The sequence below is a fragment of the Gouania willdenowi genome, chromosome 5, assembly GCF_900634775.1.
Source record: "Gouania willdenowi chromosome 5, fGouWil2.1, whole genome shotgun sequence".
NCBI classification, from domain to species: domain Eukaryota; kingdom Metazoa; phylum Chordata; class Actinopteri; order Blenniiformes; family Gobiesocidae; genus Gouania; species Gouania willdenowi.
The window spans coordinates 18,763,345-18,784,614 of NC_041048.1; the positions used below are offsets into that span (position 1 = coordinate 18,763,345).

Consider the following 21,270-nt stretch of genomic DNA (forward strand, 5'->3'; position numbering starts at 1 on the left):
GATGGTTTCAATGGATCATTGAGAGCATTATTCAGGGCAACAGGATATAATCATTATTTACAGTGTTTTCCCATTTCTATTTTTTTTTCTTTGTTTTGTTCTTTAATAAAAATAAACCATTTATTCACACTAGTAATGAGTACTAATTTGGTTTAATAGAAATAGAAAAACTTTTTTTTTTGCAGTACTTACTAAACTCTTAATGAGAAAAAAACATATTAATGTATTTTAAAGATTTTGTTTGAGCTATTTTAGTTTTGTGAATTTCAACATGCTTCACCTAAAAACCAATTTGTTCATTCTAGAAATCGGTTTGAAATCTTAAAAACAACTTAGGTATTATAATCAAGATTTGTAGAAAAATTCAGTGCTGCTCCATGTCATTGCCAAGTTCTCATGAAACAATAAGAATAATCTTACAGTTTTAATTCAATTATGTTTATGGCATGGTGGTATGCAAAAAACGTATTACATTAATAAAGAATGGAAGTCTTTGTGTTTGTAGTCAACGTTATTTAAGTGACGAGCAGGAATATATAATTGGAGTTTTTGTATCTATTAAAATAGTAAAGCAAGAACTAGCACTAAATGAATGTGTATGGCGTAAGGGTAAAAATATGGAATGAATGATACAATGAAGTAAAGTGGTTTTCTTCTCCTCTAAGATATATATTAAAAAAAATACTGAAAATTGCATTAAAATTTAGGCTTTTTTTTGTCATCTTAATATTCTTTCTTATTCGTTTTTTGATGTTGTAAACTAATAATACATTATTCTATCAAAGAAAGTAAATAGGGAGAAAAAGACATTGAAAAAAATAGAACTCATGAAGTAATAAAAGCACAAAAAAGTTTCTTTCTTTCTTGGAAACAATGCGGTCAGAACACATTACTCCAGTTTGTGTCTTTACACTGGCTCCCAGTCAGCCTCAGAATAGACTTTAAAGTTCTGCTGCTGGTGTATAAATGTGTGAATGGGTTTGGTCCAGAATACATCAGTGACATGTGAGTCAGGTATGAACCGAGCAGGTCTTTCAGATCTATGGACACAGGTCAGATAGTGGAGCCCAGAGCTCACAGTAAACATGGCGATGCTGTTTTTAGTTGTTATGCTGCAAAGAAGTGGAACAAACTGAGAACAGAGCTGAAGTCAGCATCACATGTGAACATTTTTAAATCAAAATTAAATTCACTATTTTTCTCTACTGCGTATGATTGAGAGGGAGATTATTGGTCATGTTGTTGATGATCTGTTTGTTAATGATTTTACTGATGATTTTAAATGTTTTTTTGCTGACTTTAATGTTCTTATTGATTTTAAGCAGTTGAATGTTTTCTGTTGCACTTTTTGATCATGTAAAGCACAATGCGTTGCTTTGCGTATGAAATGCGCTATACAAATACATTTGCCTTGGAACCAAAGTGAATCCTGGCTCCGCGCTCTACCTCTGTGACGTGTCATCCAGTGGGCGGGGCTTCCCGGTCCTCCGCTCCTACCTGCGGTTCTCAGCTCACAGTCACAGCGGCTCAGCTCAGCTCGGCGGGACCGGAGAGCAGCTCCGTGTCCTTAGACAACACTGTATCATCCCGCTATCGGTTCCACTTTTGTTCAAACTTTACACGAGAAAGTGAAGACAAACAGTTAATGAGTTTTTAGCTCTGGCTTCTGTCGGTAAGAGACAAAGAGCCGGACGACGCGTTTTGTCGCCATGGACCCTGCTCACGCTGCCCAGCTGCCCGCACACCGCGGACCGCCTGCTGGGGGAGCTTTCCCCGATGGACATGGACACCCTCCTTCGGGGAGAGCTCCGAGCCAGGCGGGCGTCAAGAGACAAGCCGTGAAGAGACACCACCACAAACACAACCTGAAGCACAGGTACGAGTTCCTGGAGACTCTGGGAAAAGGGACCTACGGCAAAGTGAAGAAGGCCAAGGAGAGGTCCGGTAAACTGGTAAGGATTAATACTAACCTACATCCTCCTTCCATGATCAGCCATGCGCTCAGTGTTTGCTCTGCAGGCCACCTGTTGGTTATGGAGCTCCTGTTACTCCTGCATGCAGATGTTTAGGAAAATACACATTCTAATTATAGGTGTCTTTACTTTCTACGATAAAAGTGAGCGTTTAACTATTTTAGTGGAAGTTTTTGTGCATGTGCGCAGCAGCTGACTATGTGTGTAGAGCATATTAGTTTAACCAAATAGTGTTATTTTATCAGAGAGGAAGTTGCACCCATAATCAGGAAGTAGCGCCCCCTCCGAAATGAGATGGTTTCGATTTAGAATCGTTAAACAATGTGCTGGCTTTTAATTTGTATATGATAAGTTACTTTTATACACAACGTGTGCTTTAAGATGTTAGTGGATTGGATGCCTTAACCTGCTGTAGTGTTTTTGCAGTAATTTCTGCTTCATCAAAGGTTAAAATGCATTTCCAAGAGGAAGTTTTACATGATCTCTTTGATTTGTCACATCCATGATGAAGGAGAAAGTGTTTTGATGGAAGGACTGGCTGACCCTGTCTCAGGTGGGAGTTCCAGACAGGAAAGTTGGGTAACATTCAGTCTGGACTTGTGATAACAAAAACCTTAAAGGTAAATGGAAAACCACCAACCAGCCTCTGTGATGAATTCCAGCTCCCAATGACCTAAGGGGGAAATGGGAGGTATTTGAGGCAGACTGGTCAGAGATAAGCATTTGAAAGCAATGGTTATAAAGGAGTACATACACTCCAGCACTGTCAGCGTTTTAACACGTTTATCTAAATCTTTTTGTAAATGTGACGTTTATAGTGGCTAAATAAAATATTACTGTAAATGTTTATTGGTTTCACACAAATCTAGTAAATGGACATGAAATGGTAAATGGACTTGATTTTATATAGCGCTTTATCCCCACACTGAAGCAGTCTCAAAGCGCTTTACATATCAGTTCACTCTCACATTCACACACCAGTGGGACAGGACTGCCATGCAAGGCGCTAGTCGACCACTGGGAGCAACTTTGGGTTCAGTGTCTTGCCCAAGGACACTTCGACACATAGTCAGGTACTGGGATCAAACCCCCAACCTCTCGATCAGAAGACGACCCACTACCACCTGAGCCACGGTCGCCCTACTCTACTCTATTATCTGATGGTTACTGCTTCCTAAATAAAAATTAATATATTTCTCTGATTTATTTAATAATTCACAAAAAATAAGAAGTGATATCCTGTTTTCTATAAAGAACAGTTTTAGTCACATTAGATGCTTTGTATTTCATCTAAAAACCAATTTCTTCATTATAGAAATTGGTTTGGAATCTTAAAAACAGCACTATAATCAAGATTTATAGAAAAATTCAGTGCCGCTCCATGTCATTGCCATAAATTTTCGTGAACAATAGGAATAAATTACATGAGCTTCTGGTATGTGTTTATCATCGAAAAGCGTCAAACGTATTAGGGAAGGACAATTATTGTCAAATGAGTCAAATTAACCAAGTAGTGTATTAAAATCCTGCCACTCCTTGGAACAATGATGTTGGTTATACTCTTTGATAATTAAAGCTGGTTTAGCTACTTTGGTTTATTATTAGAAATACCTGTAGTTTAAGGTCATGCGTAGCTGCAGTGAAAGTCTTCTGAAGTAGAAAGAAAATAGCCAGGAATTCCCCGTGGGTATCTACGCTCTGCAGTAAACATGTTGTGATACAAGTTCATTCCTGTCCACTCTCGCCCGACGCTGCTGTTTCACTGCGTGACAACACTTTCCTTCAGTGTTCTACAGACATGTGAAGGACAGTTAGCGTCTGAAATCCATCCCTGCAGGCAACAGTCTGAGCCTACGAGCCTCAAACAAATAATAATAAAATACCTTTTCATAGCAGTGAGAATGGAAGGCAGCAACATCATCATTGCAGATGTTTTTCAGCCCGATGCATGTGTAATTGGAAACATGCAATGGTACGGCACGTGTTGCTGTTCCCATTGTCTGCTCAAAATGTGCATCTTATTACCGTAGATCATGTAATTTGATCAATGGTCACCAAGGCTGATTAACATATGTCACGTCTTTAATGTAAACAAAATAAATTGATCAAAGGCAGGATAACGCCGGTGTTCTTTCACAACTAAAATCTAGGGCTGGGCAAAAAAATCGATTTGATCGAATTTGTAGATATAACCGATTTTTATTTTGCAAATTCGAGTTTTAAATTTATTTATTTTTCCCACCACAGTTTTTTCGGACTTAACGTTCCAATGTGAGCCCGCCCTATCTTTGTTTACCCTTTGAGTAGGCTATATGTGTGCCACAGGCATGTTCAATTTCTTATTCGCACTATGCTGAGATGCTATGGGAAGAGTTTATTATTTTTTTTTAATTGTAATGTTATATGTTATAGAATATGTAGTTATCTGATTTCTTAATCAGAAAATGTAAGCTCCTGTGAAGTTACTGTTGCACTTTTGCTTAAACCTGGGTTAAAGCTTGAAATAGTTACAGATATAATGGCACAACAGAGCCTCATTTACTTTTTATTTTTTGGCATTATTCTATGCATTTTAACTCTTGAGGACAATCACAGCAATAAAGTAGCACTTTTGACAATATATCTGATGTCTGCAGTCATTTTTAAGTCCATTTTCAAGGCAAAATCCTACTAAAATCCTTTACTGATAAAACAAAGCTAATTGGTTAAAGATATAATTTCCTCATCGGTATCGGAGCATGTTTAATGAGTACACACATCAGTATTGCATCCGGTATCAGTATTGGTGCATCCTTGCCTCAAACATGAGTGTCACACACAGCACAGTGTCCTGAACCCCCGGGGCTGCAAACTATCCACAAGGTAAATTTTACCCAAAAATGACAGAAAAAGACAAATTTCTTCAAAAGTAGATTCAAGGAGAGTTTCAAATGCTGAAAAGCAGCTCCACATTCACTTTTATAATGTGTACCATACTTATTTGTATAGCCACTAAATGATGCAATCATCCTTCCACCTGTGCGTTGTTCCTGCTTTTCCTGATTAGGTTCACATGGTGCAGGAGTATATTACAGTTTGCTGAAGGTGCACACAAACAGGTCACACAGTAAGAAACACACTTTCACCCAGCATCAGTGGATTTAGTCAGTTATTGTGTCAACTATAGATCTTTAAATCATCTACTCTTTTGTTTTTTTGTATTTGCTTGCTTCCTGTTTTTATGCTTTTGCGTTTCCTCAAAATTAGCTATATAATTATTTTAGATGCATATTTAGATGCACAACAAAACCAGTCCTTTTTTTTGTGAACAGCCGTAAAGGTAAATAGTGATGCGCTGGTTATTGACAGACACTTAGGCTACGTTCACACTGCAGGTCTTATTGCTCGATCCAGATATTTTTGGAAGACTCTGAATTTTTGTTGTGTGTGCTTGTTCATATTTACACATTTAATGCGTCCTCTATCAGTTTTGGAGAATGAACGGAATGCAACCCTGAAGTTTCCCGCACGCGCAAAAGAGGGGCTGAGGTACTCTGTTATGGAGGCATCTTGTCTCAGTGTGTGTGTGTGTGGCACTAATAATTTGTAATAACTGTTTATTAATTTTAAGAACTCATTCTCCTTGTACCATTTTGATGATGTAAAGGTCGTATAGAATGCGACCTGGCCATTCATACAGTAGTCGCATTGCCAGGAGGGTAGTAGGCGACTCCGCCCGCCGTCTACGCTACTGGACATCCTTGGGCCTGGGTCGGATTTGAAAAAGTTTAAACAGAATTGTATTGTTCACATTAACATGAAAAAATCAGATATGGGCAAAAAAAAAATCATAATTGACCTGCATTACGAACATAGCTTTAGAGACAAAAAGGGATGGCCCAATACAACTTTTTCACTTCAGATACGATACCGATATTGCAGCCTTGAGTGTTGGTCGATAGCGATATCAATCCGACATGTTATCCATGCGAATCATACACACTTTTATTACTTATTTTGTAGTGTGGAATGTTAGAAAAGGCTTGATCAAGTGATGTTACTCAATTCAATCATTTTTTATTGTCAGTATATGGTGGGAACAACTGAGGACGGGGAGGAAAACAACAAAAACTTATCGCCGTGCTTATATCAGAGATTTTAGATGCAGTCCGATATGTTTTCTGGCTGATATCAATATCGGATCGGGACACCCCTAGACAAAATATCCAATCTTTCAGCTTCCTGGTACTTTCTGCTTGGATCAGCCCAACGTTGACGTAGGCTGCGCGCACACACTGATAACCCTCACCATGGTGTGAAGTCATCATGAGTGTGGGGTCAGCCCGTCTGATAGCTATACAAACAACCACAGGAAACCTCAGTTCCCAGAATCAGGAAAAGCTCTGTGTGGTGTGAAGAAGACAGTGCTGACCGGGGAGCTTTAGTGCAGGCAGACAGTGACTCATGACAGGCTTTAAGGCCCGTGCTGTGACTGATGGGAGGAGTCACTGCTCACTTTTCCTGTGTCTGTAGTCGGCAGCTTAAACATGGCAGGAAGCAAGGACATCCCCACCACCGACAGGCCTGCCATCTGATACATGACAAACTTCCATGGGGGAGACGAGTGACGCACTCGGCAGCACAGGAAGGAATTCCAGGCATCTGCAGCTCCAATAGACAAAACACCTCATAAAGAAAAGAAAACAAGCTTAACAAAAGCACCACTGTTACCGTAGACGCACAAGATGCTGTCCAGATTGATATTTACTACTTTACTAATAAGAGGAGGCTTTGTTACCCTTTAAAGACTGAAAATACTCCGATGATGTGCATCGTCACAACCTGTCGAGCAGAGGTTCCTCTGATCATCCCTTTCAATTATACAGGCTTGAAAAGAATGGCAGATTTATTTTGCAAACTTTTTTTTTATAACTTGTGAACTTTTTATCCAGGTTCCCCTTTTAAGCCTTCAATTAAATAATAAAGTTTCTGAGTTGGTTTTATGACCTTTTGGTTTGATCATTGAACTCTTTATCCACGATGTGTGTTGGCTGGGCTAAAGTCAAAGTAGTAGTAGTAGCACGCACCATTTTCCAGTTCTCACTTTGTTTAGGTTCATGATTGTTTCCCAGGAAGTAAATTCACACCTAGTTAATCTGAAAGGTCTTGGTGTGATAACAATGTTGTTTTGTAATGTTTTCTTTTTACTTCCAAGGTCGCTGTGAAGTCCATCCGTAAGGAGAAGATCAAAGATGAGCAGGATCTGGTTCATATTCGCAGGGAGATCGAGATCATGTCCTCACTGTGTCATCCGCACATCATCACAATCTATGAAGGTACAGAATGTCTGAGCTTTGAGTGTGAGTGTGAGTGTGAGTGTGAGTGTGAGTGTGAGTGTGAGTGTGAGTGTGTGTGTGTGTGTGTGTGTGAGAGACTTGGTTTCTTTGTTTATAGCTCAGGGACAACAGAGACTCATCAACACACGCTGCACTGAAACATGACACCTGGCAAAAACAGCATCTCAATTCAGCCTCTGTTTGAGATTCAGGGTTTGGTCACGCAATTCTTTGTGCCAAAGACTACTGTGGGTTTGGTTGCATAAGTCTTGTTATCCTGGCATACGCCTGCAGCACTGCGGAGTAATGTGCAGGGCCTCGTGCCTCCCACTGCCCATCACGCCTGATGAGATGGTCAACATTTTGTGTTTGTTTGCTGAGCCCATCTATTGTAGTTCCTCAATTATCCTAATCAGAGGGAGAGAAAGTGCTCACAACACAAGTGTTTCAAAGGGATTCATTCATTGGCCTAAAGTAACTTTTTCGTTTTTCAGTGTTTGAAAACAAGGACAAAATAGTGATTGTGATGGAGTATGCCAGCAAAGGCGACCTATACGACTACATTTGTGACCGGAGGAGCATCAGCGAGGGTGAAGCCAGACACTTCTTCAGGCAGATTGTATCAGCTGTGCACTATTGCCATCAGGTGAGGCCGCTCTGTTCTCTACAGCTTCTCACAATAGAAATACATTGTCTTTGTTCGTCTGCTGTGGTGCCGGTGATGATCTAAAGCCCCACTCAGTGGTTTTCCTTTTTTTCCCCAGAGCACAGGCACCTCCAAAGTTACATAATGGCCATTATTCACGGCCGGCCATCTACTCTGAACAGGGGCTTGTGAGAAAGATGCAGGGCGAGATGAACAGCCTGTTCACAGCTAGCATCAGGGCTAAAGGCCAGCTATTCTAATGTCAACAAACAACACAAACACAAAAATGTTCCCAAAGCTCAGAGATGTGTAATCATAAGCAGTTATTCAAGCATGTTGTGTTTTAGAGTGGCTGTTAAGTACATTCTCTAGATAATAATTACATAGTAAATTACCTCATCGTGCACTGCAAGCCTGGTTTCACTTTTATTGAGTGCTGTCTCTCAAAAGTTTATGCTTTTATAGTTTTTCAGGAGAAACCGCTATCTAAGCACTTGTTTTACTTCTTACGGTTAGCAGAGACTAAGTCTAGTTTTGTAGGCAATCATTTTATCATGAATGCTTCTGGATAAAAGACAATTACTACACAACAGGATTGACTGTACAAAGTCCCTACACTTAAGAAATATTTGACCTGCATTTCTGCAAACGAGGCCAATGTAAACTCCCCTGAGTCACTGGTATTCCCCCCTGCAGAGTGGAGCACAATGAAGCATAGCTAACAGGCTGGAAATAGTTTTCTAAGGGAAGAAAACACTGGACCCAGTAAAACAAGTGTTTTAACACATCTGGACAACTTTAAGTGAACACAGATCACACGGAATGCACATCATTATTTCATTTTCTGTTTATTGTGTTCTAGAATGGAATCGTACACCGGGACCTAAAACTGGAGAATATTTTACTTGATGGCGACGGCAATGTTAAGGTATGCACACAAGCTTCTTTACTGCACTGGTTCTTATTTAAATGTACAAAAGACTTAGTATATCAATGAATCCCCTACACTACAGTTATTTTCTAACCTGGTCAGTCTTTGTTCGCTTAGCTCTCAGTTTACTGGGAAATCCCTCCCCTAATCTCATCTGATGTAATTATGATCTTGCAGATTGCTGACTTTGGACTGTCGAACCTCTACCATGGGGACGAGTACCTTCAGACTTTCTGTGGCAGTCCTTTGTATGCCTCCCCAGAGATTGTCAATGGACGGCCTTACCATGGACCGGAAGTGGACACCTGGTCTCTTGGTGTGCTCTTATACACACTAGTCCACGGCACCATGCCATTTGATGGATTCAACCACAAGGCACTGGTCCAGCAGATCAGCACCGGCAACTACCGCAAACCAAACAAGCCCTCTGGTAAGTTATCTTTAGTTTCTGTTTTCTTTTTAACTGAACAAATACAAACCACATCTACTCTGTTTTGTGTTTAGGCTCTAAGGTTAACACTGTTTACCTTTTCTGTCAGATGCATGTGGACTCATCCGTTGGATGCTAATGGTAAATCCTGAGCGCAGAGCTACCATTGAGGAGATTGCTGGACACTGGTGGCTTAACTGGGGCTATCAACAGCCTTTACTTTCGGAGAGAAAGAGCAGCACTATGGAGCAGAGCCCTGCTCCAGTGTCACCATCAACATCACATCCTGCTGGGCTCTCCAGTGTCGCCAACTGGCTGCGCCGTACATCGAGACCTTTACTGGAGAACGGATCCAAGATGCGCTGCCTGCTCCGTTCACAGGCAAGTGGAGGAGATGTAGTTCGGCAACGTTCCCTCAGAAGGTCACGGAAGGAGAATAACGTCTCCCAGACAGTTCATGAAGGCAGCTCAGACTCTCTCCCTTTTAAGGGAATCCTGAAGAAACGCAACAGTGGGAAACAAAAGACAACCTGTGAAACTTCGGCTACAGCCTCAGTCGATCCACAGAACATTTTGTCTGGACCAACTGCTTACCCATCGGCCTCACTGCTGCCTAGGAAAGGTATCCTAAAGAAGCCATCAGAGCAAGAATCAGGATACTACTCTTCCTCACCAGAGAACAGTGACTCTGCACTAGCAACACAAACTGAAGAGTATCCCTCTGCACCCACCCAGCGAAAGGGCATCCTGAAGCGTAATGGGAAGTTCTCCTCAGGTGGGTTAAAGGAGTTTGGCTCTCTGGACCAGCTGGCAGCATCTCTACCATGTGGAGGCACCAAGTCGAGACCAAGTGGGGCAATCAGTGAAGACAGCATTCTGTCTTCAGAGTCATTCGATCAGCTGGACCTTCCAGACCATGTTGGACCACCACCCCAGGTGGGAAAACCAGCCAAAGCTTCCATGAGAGGCTGTGTCTCTGCTGACAACCTACTGGACATCCAAGAGGATGGGATTCTGGGAGACGGGCTGCTGAGAACCTGGAACTGTTACGGGGCAGGCATGGCTGACAGTGCCTTCTCTATCACAGACTGTGATAATGTCACAGAGTCCTACAAACAGGCCATCAGAGGTTCACCACTGAGCTGAAGTACACACAATGGCTTCTTATTGTCTGTAAAACGATTACACCAAAAGCTTCAATAAGAGACTGTATGTTGAGGTTCAGTAATAGGAGTTTTTTTTTTTTGTATGTCAACCAAATTGCATTTTAAATGGTGATACTTGATGTCATGTGTAAATGGATGACCTATTTGTTCTTTTTTCCATGCTGATGTCAAAAAATGTCGGACTCACCATCCGGTGACCTGTTTTTATGAAAACATGTTACAAAATGCAGTTAATAATTCTTAGGTGAAAAAGACAAAAAGCTGCTGGAATTTATTTTGAAGCCAAAAAACCAGTTTGACCTTAAAGAGGTTCAGGGACAGCAACGCTCAGTAGCTTAACATTTTCTGTTTTTCAACTGCAGGAAATTACTTAAAAATTACGTTACAAATATTTACAGATAATAGGAGAATCAGCAAATAATTTAGTCCTGATTTGGAATAATTTGTTAACTTAATGACTTTGTGTTCTCACAGGTTTTGTATGAATGTTAGAATTGCTTTTTTTCCATCTTACCTAAGGCTGTATTGATGTTTATATTGTGGCGAATGTGACATTTCACTGATACCAAAGAGCAAACTTGTGTTTTGGGTCATTGTTGTTTTTGTGCCAAGTCAACATGAATCCAAGAAAGGGACTTTACCGAGTGTTGCAGTGTTTTTTTATTTTTATTTCTGCGGTGACTTGTTTGCAGCTTAGATGATTACTTGAATAATAAACGTGACCATGACTCACAATGAGCGCTACCTGTTCAACCGGGTTACGTTGCCTTCATCCAGGAGCAGGTGATTCTATTCAGGAAGCGGTTTGTTTTGATGCGATATAGAGAAAAGCCTTGTTTTTGTCTGTTTGTGTGCACGTGGCTAACTGGAATTTGCTGTGCCCTACCTGAGTTATGAATACCATATGTGGGATGGTGCAGCACGTGTAAAGCTGAATACAAAGATCTATTTTTTTTTTATTTGCTACTTAAATTGCACAGTAATTATGATTAATGAACACAGTGATGAATCCATGCAATTGCTTAAGTATTTGACTCATTAAAATCTGAGTATTTGAGCTGCATGCTGAAATTAAACAGAGAAAATGCAAAACACAATATAATTAATCAGAAATAAGTTGCATATTAAACTTTTGCAACCCAACAAATTTTGCTTATAGATGCTATTGAGCCAGGTTAAAGGTAACTGTTTAGTTCCTAATCTTTCATTGTACAGGTTTCTGATGCAAACAACTGGAAATTTTTGTTGCTCTTGAAATGAACTGGATTAAAAACATAGGATTTCCTCCACTGAGCCCAAAACTGGAGGGTGATTTGAGCGTCCTCTTATTTACACACTACAACCCTCCTAGTGAATCATTGAACCTGTACAAATAAAATGGTTATTTGTACAGCTCACTATACTCGGTGCTATTTGCTATTACTAAGTGTAGCATAATGGAAAAGACACTTTGAATGATTTAATGAGCAACTGGGAAAGTAAGCTCAATTTAAGCCTCTCAACTCATTCCTGATGCTGCAACTATGTACCTTCAATTTATTTTCCCAATAAAAGCAAAGGAAAACCATTTTGTGCAACGTTACTGTATTATGTGTTTGTGAGACAACAATAAACAAAAGCAAAGAACTCAATGACAGACTAATGCTTGTTTTTTTAAACAGTGAGTAGTGTTGAAACAACACAACAGAAAGGCATGTACTAATGTTACAGTATAATGTAAATGCACAAACCTACATATGTTCTGCTAAATGTATATATAGTGTGATTCAACTATAGTTTAGATTAATGTAACAGGATTTCATTTTAACTTTTGTTTCCTAGCACAGTAACATTATATCTGACATATTTATGACAGGGTGGAGTGCTTTAGCTGCTTGACTTCTTTACTGGGTGGTTCCACCAATGTCAGTCCAACATCCTGCTTGTCAGCAGACTTGGATCTGATCCCTGAAGTGTTTCCAGCTGCAAACAGGAGGGCAGGGTGTGCTCCGCGGCACTCCAGAGCTGATCGCGGCACTGGAGAATCGTGTGCTGTTCAGGTTCATATGAGAGGGATAAAAATCAGTCCATAGTCAGACGCTTTTTCAACATGTTGTACTTTGAGCCTCTTTGATAAGGTGCTTCCAAACAAGGATCACAAACATTGGGAGTTGCTCTCGTTAACCACAGGGCAAACAGGCAAAATATTATCTTTATCAGTTAAACATTACCCTTACCGGATTGGTGGCCAGAAGTTTGCCTAAGAAAGTGATGATTGAATCTGAGGAGACGGTCGAGTCAAACAAGTTGAGCTTCTGCACGGCGATGCTCACACAGGCACACGCAACAGTGGAAGGGAAGAAGAGGGACAAACTGCATTCTGGGTAGAAACAAAAGCACATACATTTCCCACTTCAACAGAAGTACAAATACTGATCAACCTTTAAACGATTATCTATTAACCTCACTTATTCAAAGAAAATAAAACAATCTTTGTTTCCTCTTTAGGCTAGTCAGAATAAGAGAAGTCTGAATGTTCCTCATCATTTGTGTAATCTGGTTCCTTTTTAGTCATGTGGTTGGCTGATCAGCCATAAGGATCACTCACATTAACAGCCTTAGATCTCATTTCTGTCACATTCCCACTTGTGTGATCCATCTCCTTCCATAGTTTTTGATTCATTATCATTTATATTGGTGTAAAATATAATTAACCTATCTCCTCCAACAAATTCTGCTCAATTGACAATAATTGTTTGGATTTTTAAAGCCCTTTTTTTCGAGGAAACTCAAAGAGCATTACAGAAGTTACAGAACCCATTATTTATTCACACCAGTCATACCAGTGGTGGTACAGAAGCGTGGCTGCCATTTCACACCTACAGCCCCTCTGACCACTACCATCATGCACAATTCATACCCATTCATACGAGGCAATGTGGGTAAAGTGCCTTGACCAAGAACATAATGACAATTACTTGATATTGATATGATAGTCTATCCATGACTAGTCTATCTAAGTCCAGGAAAGAGCCAGATTCGAACCCCCAACCCTTCGGTTATTGGAAGTCCCACTCTACCATTGATCCACGGTCGACCCCATTGACACTAAACTTGCTCCAGCTCATCTTCAGACTGTCCTACACAAATGATCCACACAGATTTTGGATTCATCAAAAACTGAGTCTACATTACATCAAAATGTTTGTTTTGTTTATATACACTTACAGATTCTTGCTAAATACATTTGCAATGTTCATTAAATGCTAACAGCTGCTGTCTTGACCACAGGTAGTGACGCTACATGTGACATTTCCATGGGCTAATTAGCTAAGTGACATAGACGATGTTCCATCATGAAATTGTTGGATGATTTGTGTGATTTGTGTGATTTTTTGTTTGTTTGCGTAATTTGTTGACTTGCCAAAAATTGTGAGTTCGAGCCTCAAATGAGGTCAAATCCACTTAAGGATGCCACCTTTTTTCGTCATTCCACAATCTGCTTGTTGCTCAGAATCTCCTATTTTTGCCTAAAATGGCCTGGCCCTGACCATTGCTGTGCAGCAGCTATAATGTTAATATTATCATTGCTATTTATACTTCAGTCTGCTCCATTTTCTTTAAAAATACTCTAAATCTTTCTATCTCCTATAATTAATTCCATTTATCTTCTCTACCGACTTTATTATGCTCTACAACAAGTCATGGTGCCTATTCAAAAGCTGGGAGAATGCCAGTCTGTTGCAGGGCCAACACAATGACCAGTTGGACCAGTCTAATTGTATAGAAAGCCTGAAAATGGTGAGTTATATGTTTGTAATATATGCAAAATGTTCTCACTGGTATGTTGAAAAGAAATCCATATGTGTACTTACTTCACTGTGTCCCACCCCTGCAGATAAGATAGGATGACATGTACTGTGTTCATAATTACTTAACACAGACAACAGATGGAAAGCCTACGCAAGTTGAATAATAGACCCAACCAAAGCAGACACACCCTGATGGACAAAGCCATGTGCTGAAAGGCACACACTTCAAAAAATCTGATCATCTGATACGTCAATGGCTTCAGGCTCGAGAGGCACAAAAGTCTGACATTCAGTCCCTATTTGATGTTGTTTTGGATGAGTTACAGACTAGAGAACTGGAAACCATCTTAATTTTAAGAGCTGTAATGTTATAGTGTGTTTGCGACTACACTGGCCGTTCGTATCCACGTAACACGTTGCCTCGGGAAACATCACAGAGAGTCGTGGGAAATGAGCCAGCTGAATGGTCAAATGTGAGTCTTTCACTGCAGACAAAGCAGGATTACACAAACTCAGCTCAGTCTCCAAAATGAACTGCTGACACATCGAGATGAAAGTCAGTGCTGCTTTGTGCCCTTTGTTCATCGTTTAGAACATCATTTCATGTCCATAAATCATTACATTTATTACAGATGAAAACATTAATAAGAAATACAAACTAGGAAATTTATGTAGTTCACAAGTTACACTTATTATTTTCATCTGTTTCAATAAAATGTATTTTTAATATCTGTAATAAAGTCACGTGTACTCTAGTCTAATGCAAATGTGTCTCCTCTGGATCTAAATTCTACACCGCAACATTTATGAATTTCCAATTAAATAGTGTTCATTTATATTTATATTCTAAATCTAAACTATTTATTACAATTGAGGTATCAAATGTTGCCATCATTGTTTGAGAAATAGGGCTTGCATGGGACAAAGTTAACACCTACAAACACATTTTTTGCAAGTTTTAATAAACTTAAAAGAACCTCAAGTGTATGACACTGTAATAATACTATAATAACAGAAATGTTTGTGTCTTTCAATTATTCTGTCTCTTGTTTAGAAATACTATTTGTATATTCTTTAGGGATCAATATGACTCAAAGTTGAATAAAAATCTCCCACTTAATTGAGAAAACCATTCATTTGTCGTTAACTCCATTACATAACTTACCCAAAGCTGCCACAACAATGTAGGCGTGAACATGCCGTCGTATAATTTGATGGTGCTGGGACTGAACAAAGGGGAGGGTATGAAGAATTGGCTCCAGGAAGTCAGAAGGCACCACAGAGGCCAGACACCAGTCCAACCTAGAAACCACTATCACCTCCCAGTGCTGTAACACAGACAACATACACATTCCTCAGAACCAATCCACCATCAAAATCCTACCACAGGGACACTCATACCAACGTGGCCATGAGTGCTGGTACTCTCAGCCTTGGCTGAAACAACATAGAGTTCCTCCTGAGAGTCTAAATCTTGTTTGCCATGCATACCAGCATGCCTTAGGGAGGCCGAGACTAAACCAAATAAGCTGTGAAAACACCTGAATTCCTCATCTGAAACGGTCCGCACAAAGGCATGTGTTCTTCCTCAATGACTTTGGAGAAAAGTCATAAACACTGGCATTTAAAGAAAGCTATTTATACCAAGATAAACCCTGAGATATTTTTGGTAGGAGAGTGCTATTCATATCCAACATTTTTAAGGAAAAGCAATAAAAGTTTATTGAGGAAATGATGACTTAAAGCATTAACTTGCACCATCTATGGCCAAAATCACGATTCACTGATTCACTGACATCAACATGTCCAATAATTTGAGTTGAGTAAAAGCTAGGCTAGGCGATTTCCGCCAGATGCACTTTTTAAGTTTTTGGTTGAAATTGTCTTTATGTCCTGACAGAAATTAAGATGTTATGTGCTCTGAAAAAGGAACGGAGAAAATCTGTAAATCTGTAATAACGAAACGTTTTTTTTTTTTTAACCAATCACGTCTCTCTGTCTCCCTGCTCGTTCTCGACCCCACGCATGCACGAGCTCACACTGAAAGCGCGTCACCGCTGACAGAGTTAAAACAGAGTTTTTGGTCATGTTTTTTAACATATATGATGGTAAAGTTTATTGTTTAATTACTGCTGAATGAGACATGAGTTTCTACACAATACAAGCAATGAGCTGAGCTCCTCTTCTGCAGCAGCTGTGCGTGTGCATGCGAGTGAGACGGAGCACAGAGGGGAGGGGTAAAGGCGGAGCCATCAGGGAGGCTACATTCAAAATCATGCTAGCTTTTGAAAATGGCCTACCCTACCTTTAATGTACGGTACTTGTTTAGTCTGAATAGAAAAAGCTTTAAAACTATATGAAATCCTTTATGAGAGGACGTATAGTTAAGACGTGCTCAGATTATCCTAAACTTAAACTTATTTTAGTCATGCTGCTTTAGATTTGGGCTGCATCATTGAGATCTTCCTTCATGAATATTAATATTTAATGCATTAAACATCTCCTTTCACTGATGGCAGTCAACTCTGAGTCAAGTCTTCCTCCGCATTGTCTCTTGGAAATGTTGCTTTCATGTACACTATGTACCGTAGATAGATGAAAAATAGATACATGTAATAAATTAACCAATATGGTGATGCTTTAAAAGACAACATTTGTTCTGCCATTGCATTTAATTCATTGAACCCTTTAAGAATGCACATGAAGTTTATTTATTATGTCTTGATTGTCTGCTAGCAGGATTACATCAAAAGTAGTAAACAGATTTAGATTTTTTTTTTTTTAAGAAAAGGTAAACCTTACACCACGGACAATTCCACTGAATATTGTAAGGGATCCGGATCAATATACTGATCCTGGATCAGTTTCTCATCATTGATGAAATTTTACCCCCACGTAGTTTCATCCAGATCAGATTTGGATCTTGCATTTCATTGCGATCTTAAAACAATAAATGTTGGTGCCCATACATTTGAACCTACAAAATTGATATTTATGGGGATAGAAACTTCCAAGCCTTTAAAATGTGAATGATCATAGTACCATGATCAGGATCATTGATACAGAGAAGTGTGAATATTTGTCAAAGATTAGACGTGGCACTTGGCGGAGGTTTGCGCTCTCTGCCTGTGTTCATCTCCGGTTTAAAGGAATCCAAAAAATGGCAAGAATGTCTTAAGTATGTGTTAACACTCATTATGTAGTAAATTAAAGCTCTTTAAAATTATAGATAGGGTTAACCATATAACCAATAGCTCCTTAAACAGTCATCACACAGTATACACAGAGGGAAGATCTGCTTTACAACCTTTGTGCGATCTGATTACTTCACATCTCCAACAAAATCAACTCAATAGTGACCGAGGAGAACTGAAAATTGTAATTTAGTTTGTAATCAATTAAAGGTAGGGTAGGTCATTTTTTGTTTAAATTGTCTTTATGTCCTAAAAATTAAGATATTGTGTGCTCTGAAAAAAAAAAAAACGAAGAAAATCTGTCATCTGTAGCGGCTGTAAACCTGTAAAAACGTTGACCGATGAAAAATTTTTTAATTTTTTTTAACCAAACCTTACCTTAAAGCTGATATCCGGAGTTTCTGAGAAATCTATGTTTATGTATCATTCTTTTGAAATGCGAAAAAATACCTAACTAGTCTTTTATTATGGTCTACTGCCAGTGGTCATTCATATACATTAATGTATATAAGTCCCTCCTTCGTTCTATAGACCCCTATACAAATGGAAACAATCGCCAAGTGTGCCCAGCCAATAGGCTTCGACTTCCTGTTTTTGAGACTGTCAATCAAAGTGAATGTAGAACTGTGCATGGAAACAAGGCCGCGTCACAACAGCAAACAGGTAAATATGATTTTTCCTCTTACCTGACCCATAGACATATATCAATGTGACCCGATGCAACCTTGTTATGTTCCGCGATGCGCGTGCAGAAAAGTAGAGGTGTGGCTTCTGGTAGATTGGGAGAGGCAGTGGGAGGAAGCGAGGCTATTTAGGGCGGGACATCGAGATGTTTCTCAGAAACTCCGGATATCAGCTTTAATGGCGGAGCCCTCGGAGGATGCTACATTCAAAATCAAGCTAGCTTTTCAAAATTACCTACCCTGCCTTTAAGTTACCTGAACGTTATAAAAAGTTAAACTTACATGAAAATAGAACTCATTTTGTCTGCTGAGGTTCTACACATTTTCACGTGGTTGTATTCTTTAAGGCTATCCCTTCTCATCTGATCTTATGCTTTCTGGAGTCTGATTCTTATCTCTTCCTAAGGCGCTACATGTCATTCTGCAGTTTACAAGGTGCTAGCAGAAATATAATGCAAATGTGTTACTAGACACAACCAAAGATCACTACTCCCCGATCATTTCACTTAATTTATCCTTGTTTCAATGTTTATTGTGAGAAAATGGACTTACCAGAATATCTGAGATGGAGACTGAGTAGTCTGTGTAGATGCAGAGCTTGCTGGTGGTCAAAGGAACAACTTCTCTCATTTTGGAGGCTAGAAACAGACAAACTGCTCCCAGAAGCTGCATGTTGGACTTCTCCACAGCAAACTGGTTCAGATACAAGTCCAGGTACTGTACGGCTTGTGGAAATACTTCTTTCTCACATTTCTGCTCCTCACACACCTGCCACACAAGTGCATCATTGTTAGCTCCAAAGGTCAATGAATTTGATCTTAAAGATGGTCTGACTATTGTACATCTTTGATTGTTGCAAATATTTACAGTTTCATATTGTCACGACATATATAATAAAGTTCAGATGAACTCTAATCACTATAATGACTTCACAAGGGATGGAACAATTCATGGAATTGAATCGAATAAGAGGTTTATTTGACTACAAAAATAGCTTCATGGAATTTATTTCAATCCTTGATTATGAAAGATTTTAGAGTTGCTTGAAAACTTAAAGAGTAACTAAACCCTGAGTTTTTAGCTGACCTATGTCTTGGCTGGAAATTTTTAAAAAATGCCTTGATTATGGGCGGGCCTCCTGGAGAACTAAAGACACACCCATTCTATATTATAAAATCTCCAAAGATCAATCTATGCTGCTAACTACCTACTCAATACTCACTATACAACCTCTCTATTCACAATTCTCTCAACCCAACCTATACTCGCCACAGATGCTAGTTTTTATAGAAGGGCAGGGACTAACAGTGCTGATTCGTGAAATAAGAAGACACCAAAACGTCACAAACCTCCATTCTCAGCCAATAGCAACATTCGACTGTAACAGCTGGGTTTCAACCCAGAGAGGGCAGTCACTCTAACATTTTTACAACCAAACATGCCAAATTGAAATACTTTGACTAAATTATCCAGAGTTGGTCAAGAATCAATCAACAACACTTCTTCAAATCCAAATACATGGTTTACAAGAGTGGTTTTGTGGTGTAATTACTGTTTAACCAGTCTGGGCCTGGTTCTGCTGGAGATTTCTTCCTGTTAAAAGGGAGTTTTGTACGAGATAAAAGAATCCATTAGAAAAACAAACCGAACCATTAGAAAATGCCTAATGGTTTCTCTGACTAATTTCGGCAGAGTAAACCATGCTTTTCATGCTGTTTTGAGAAGTAATTAAAGCAGCAACTCCTAAAATTAGTAGTTTATAATACAAAATAAGCTATAAAATAAAATATTGTCATTTTCTTCATCGTCAAAATAGAAATCTTGATAAATTGCCCAGGTCCTCCTGTATAAATGAGTCAAATGAGACATGGCCACCTGAAACATCCATCTTGTCAGTATCCCCAACGACATCGGCTGGATGTCCCCCTGCTTCCCTCTCAGGGTGCTCCTTCCCTCCGAGGCCCGCAGGTTATGCAGCACCCTGAGGTCCCCGGTCAATGCAGGGTCTTTGCCCGACCGATGTATCACGTCTAGGTCATTATCATTGTGATCATAACTTATTGAGTCCGGTGCAAAGCTGTCCATGTTCTCTAGCTAATGCAATTAACCATGGGCTAACATTAGCTGCTAACATTAGCGGCTAACCACCGCGTTAGCTAACACTATTAGGATACACTTTCTCAACTTCCACTCCTTTAAACCACTACACTAAATAACTTTTTTTTTTTTTTTTTTTTATTTATTTTAAACATTTGTAAACATTTTTCAGAAATAAATGAACTTTGTTTCAACCCTACCAGTTAAACGTTCAAATGTTATGTGGTAATTTATTTAATTTTAGTTTAGTTTGGTTGATGTGAGGAATTTACATTCATAATATTTACAAAACACAAGATACATCATTACACGGTAATGAAAGCTCAAAAGGAGTAGGCTGAAGAAATACAAGCTTATAGACGCATACCCCATATTCAATTATCATTACAAACATACTAATAATAGCAATATAAACAAGAGAAAAGCATTTAAGCATTTTGAAATCACACAGATCTATCACAATCTACAAACATTTATACATATATTATCTTGGTGTTCATGATATAACATTTATACTAATTCCAAATATTACAGGGTTATCTACAGGTAAAAAAAAGAGCTATGGTCAAATGTCATTTGCATATTTCTCCAAAACACTTCTCTTATAATATTATTTGAATTTCTGCAGATTAGCAGCACTATTCAGGTTTTCATCTAAGCTATTCAATAGGTTGACACCTTATCGTGTGATACATTGACTCTTCAGGCTAGTACGAGTATACTGTACCTTCAGATTAAGCGTTCCCCTTAGGTAGTTTCTCTTCTCTCTATTAGTGAACTTTTGTTGAATGTTTAGAGGAAGTTGGTTAAATCTGGCCTCATCAAGTTTTAGTGTTAGATCTTAAGAACAGTGAGTTTGTATGGTCCCTATAGCCTACATTGTGCACAATTCGAATGGCCTTTTTTGGAAGTCTATATAAGATTTGCAGATGACTGCTATAGGTATTGCCCCAGACCTCCCAGCAATAGTTGATATAAGGTAGGATTAGAGAACAGAACAAGATAAAGAGAGCTTTTTGGTTCAGCAAATATCTACACCTTGCA

At 39.2% G+C, this 21,270-nt stretch overlaps 2 protein-coding genes across 2 annotated transcripts; one reads left to right on the forward strand and one right to left on the reverse strand.

Moving 5' to 3' along the window:
- The first annotated feature begins 1,510 nt into the window (after positions 1–1,510).
- Positions 1,511–12,092, forward strand: nuak2 (NUAK family, SNF1-like kinase, 2). Its single transcript, XM_028445865.1, has 6 exons — positions 1,511–1,952; positions 7,168–7,288; positions 7,783–7,934; positions 8,797–8,862; positions 9,043–9,295; positions 9,405–12,092. The coding sequence occupies exons 1-6, from the start codon at positions 1,710–1,712 to the stop codon at positions 10,439–10,441; spliced, it is 1,872 nt and encodes a 623-aa protein (XP_028301666.1). The 5' UTR covers positions 1,511–1,709; the 3' UTR covers positions 10,442–12,092.
- Positions 12,093–12,279: 187 nt separating this feature from the next.
- Positions 12,280–20,256, reverse strand: ccnd3 (cyclin D3). Its single transcript, XM_028445866.1, has 5 exons — positions 20,005–20,256; positions 18,682–18,897; positions 15,418–15,580; positions 12,678–12,820; positions 12,280–12,492 (listed from the first exon to the last, which is right to left on the reverse strand). Exons 1-5 carry the CDS (start codon positions 20,212–20,214, stop codon positions 12,367–12,369), a joined length of 858 nt encoding a protein of 285 aa, XP_028301667.1. The 5' UTR covers positions 20,215–20,256; the 3' UTR covers positions 12,280–12,366.
- Positions 20,257–21,270: the final 1,014 nt, after the last annotated feature.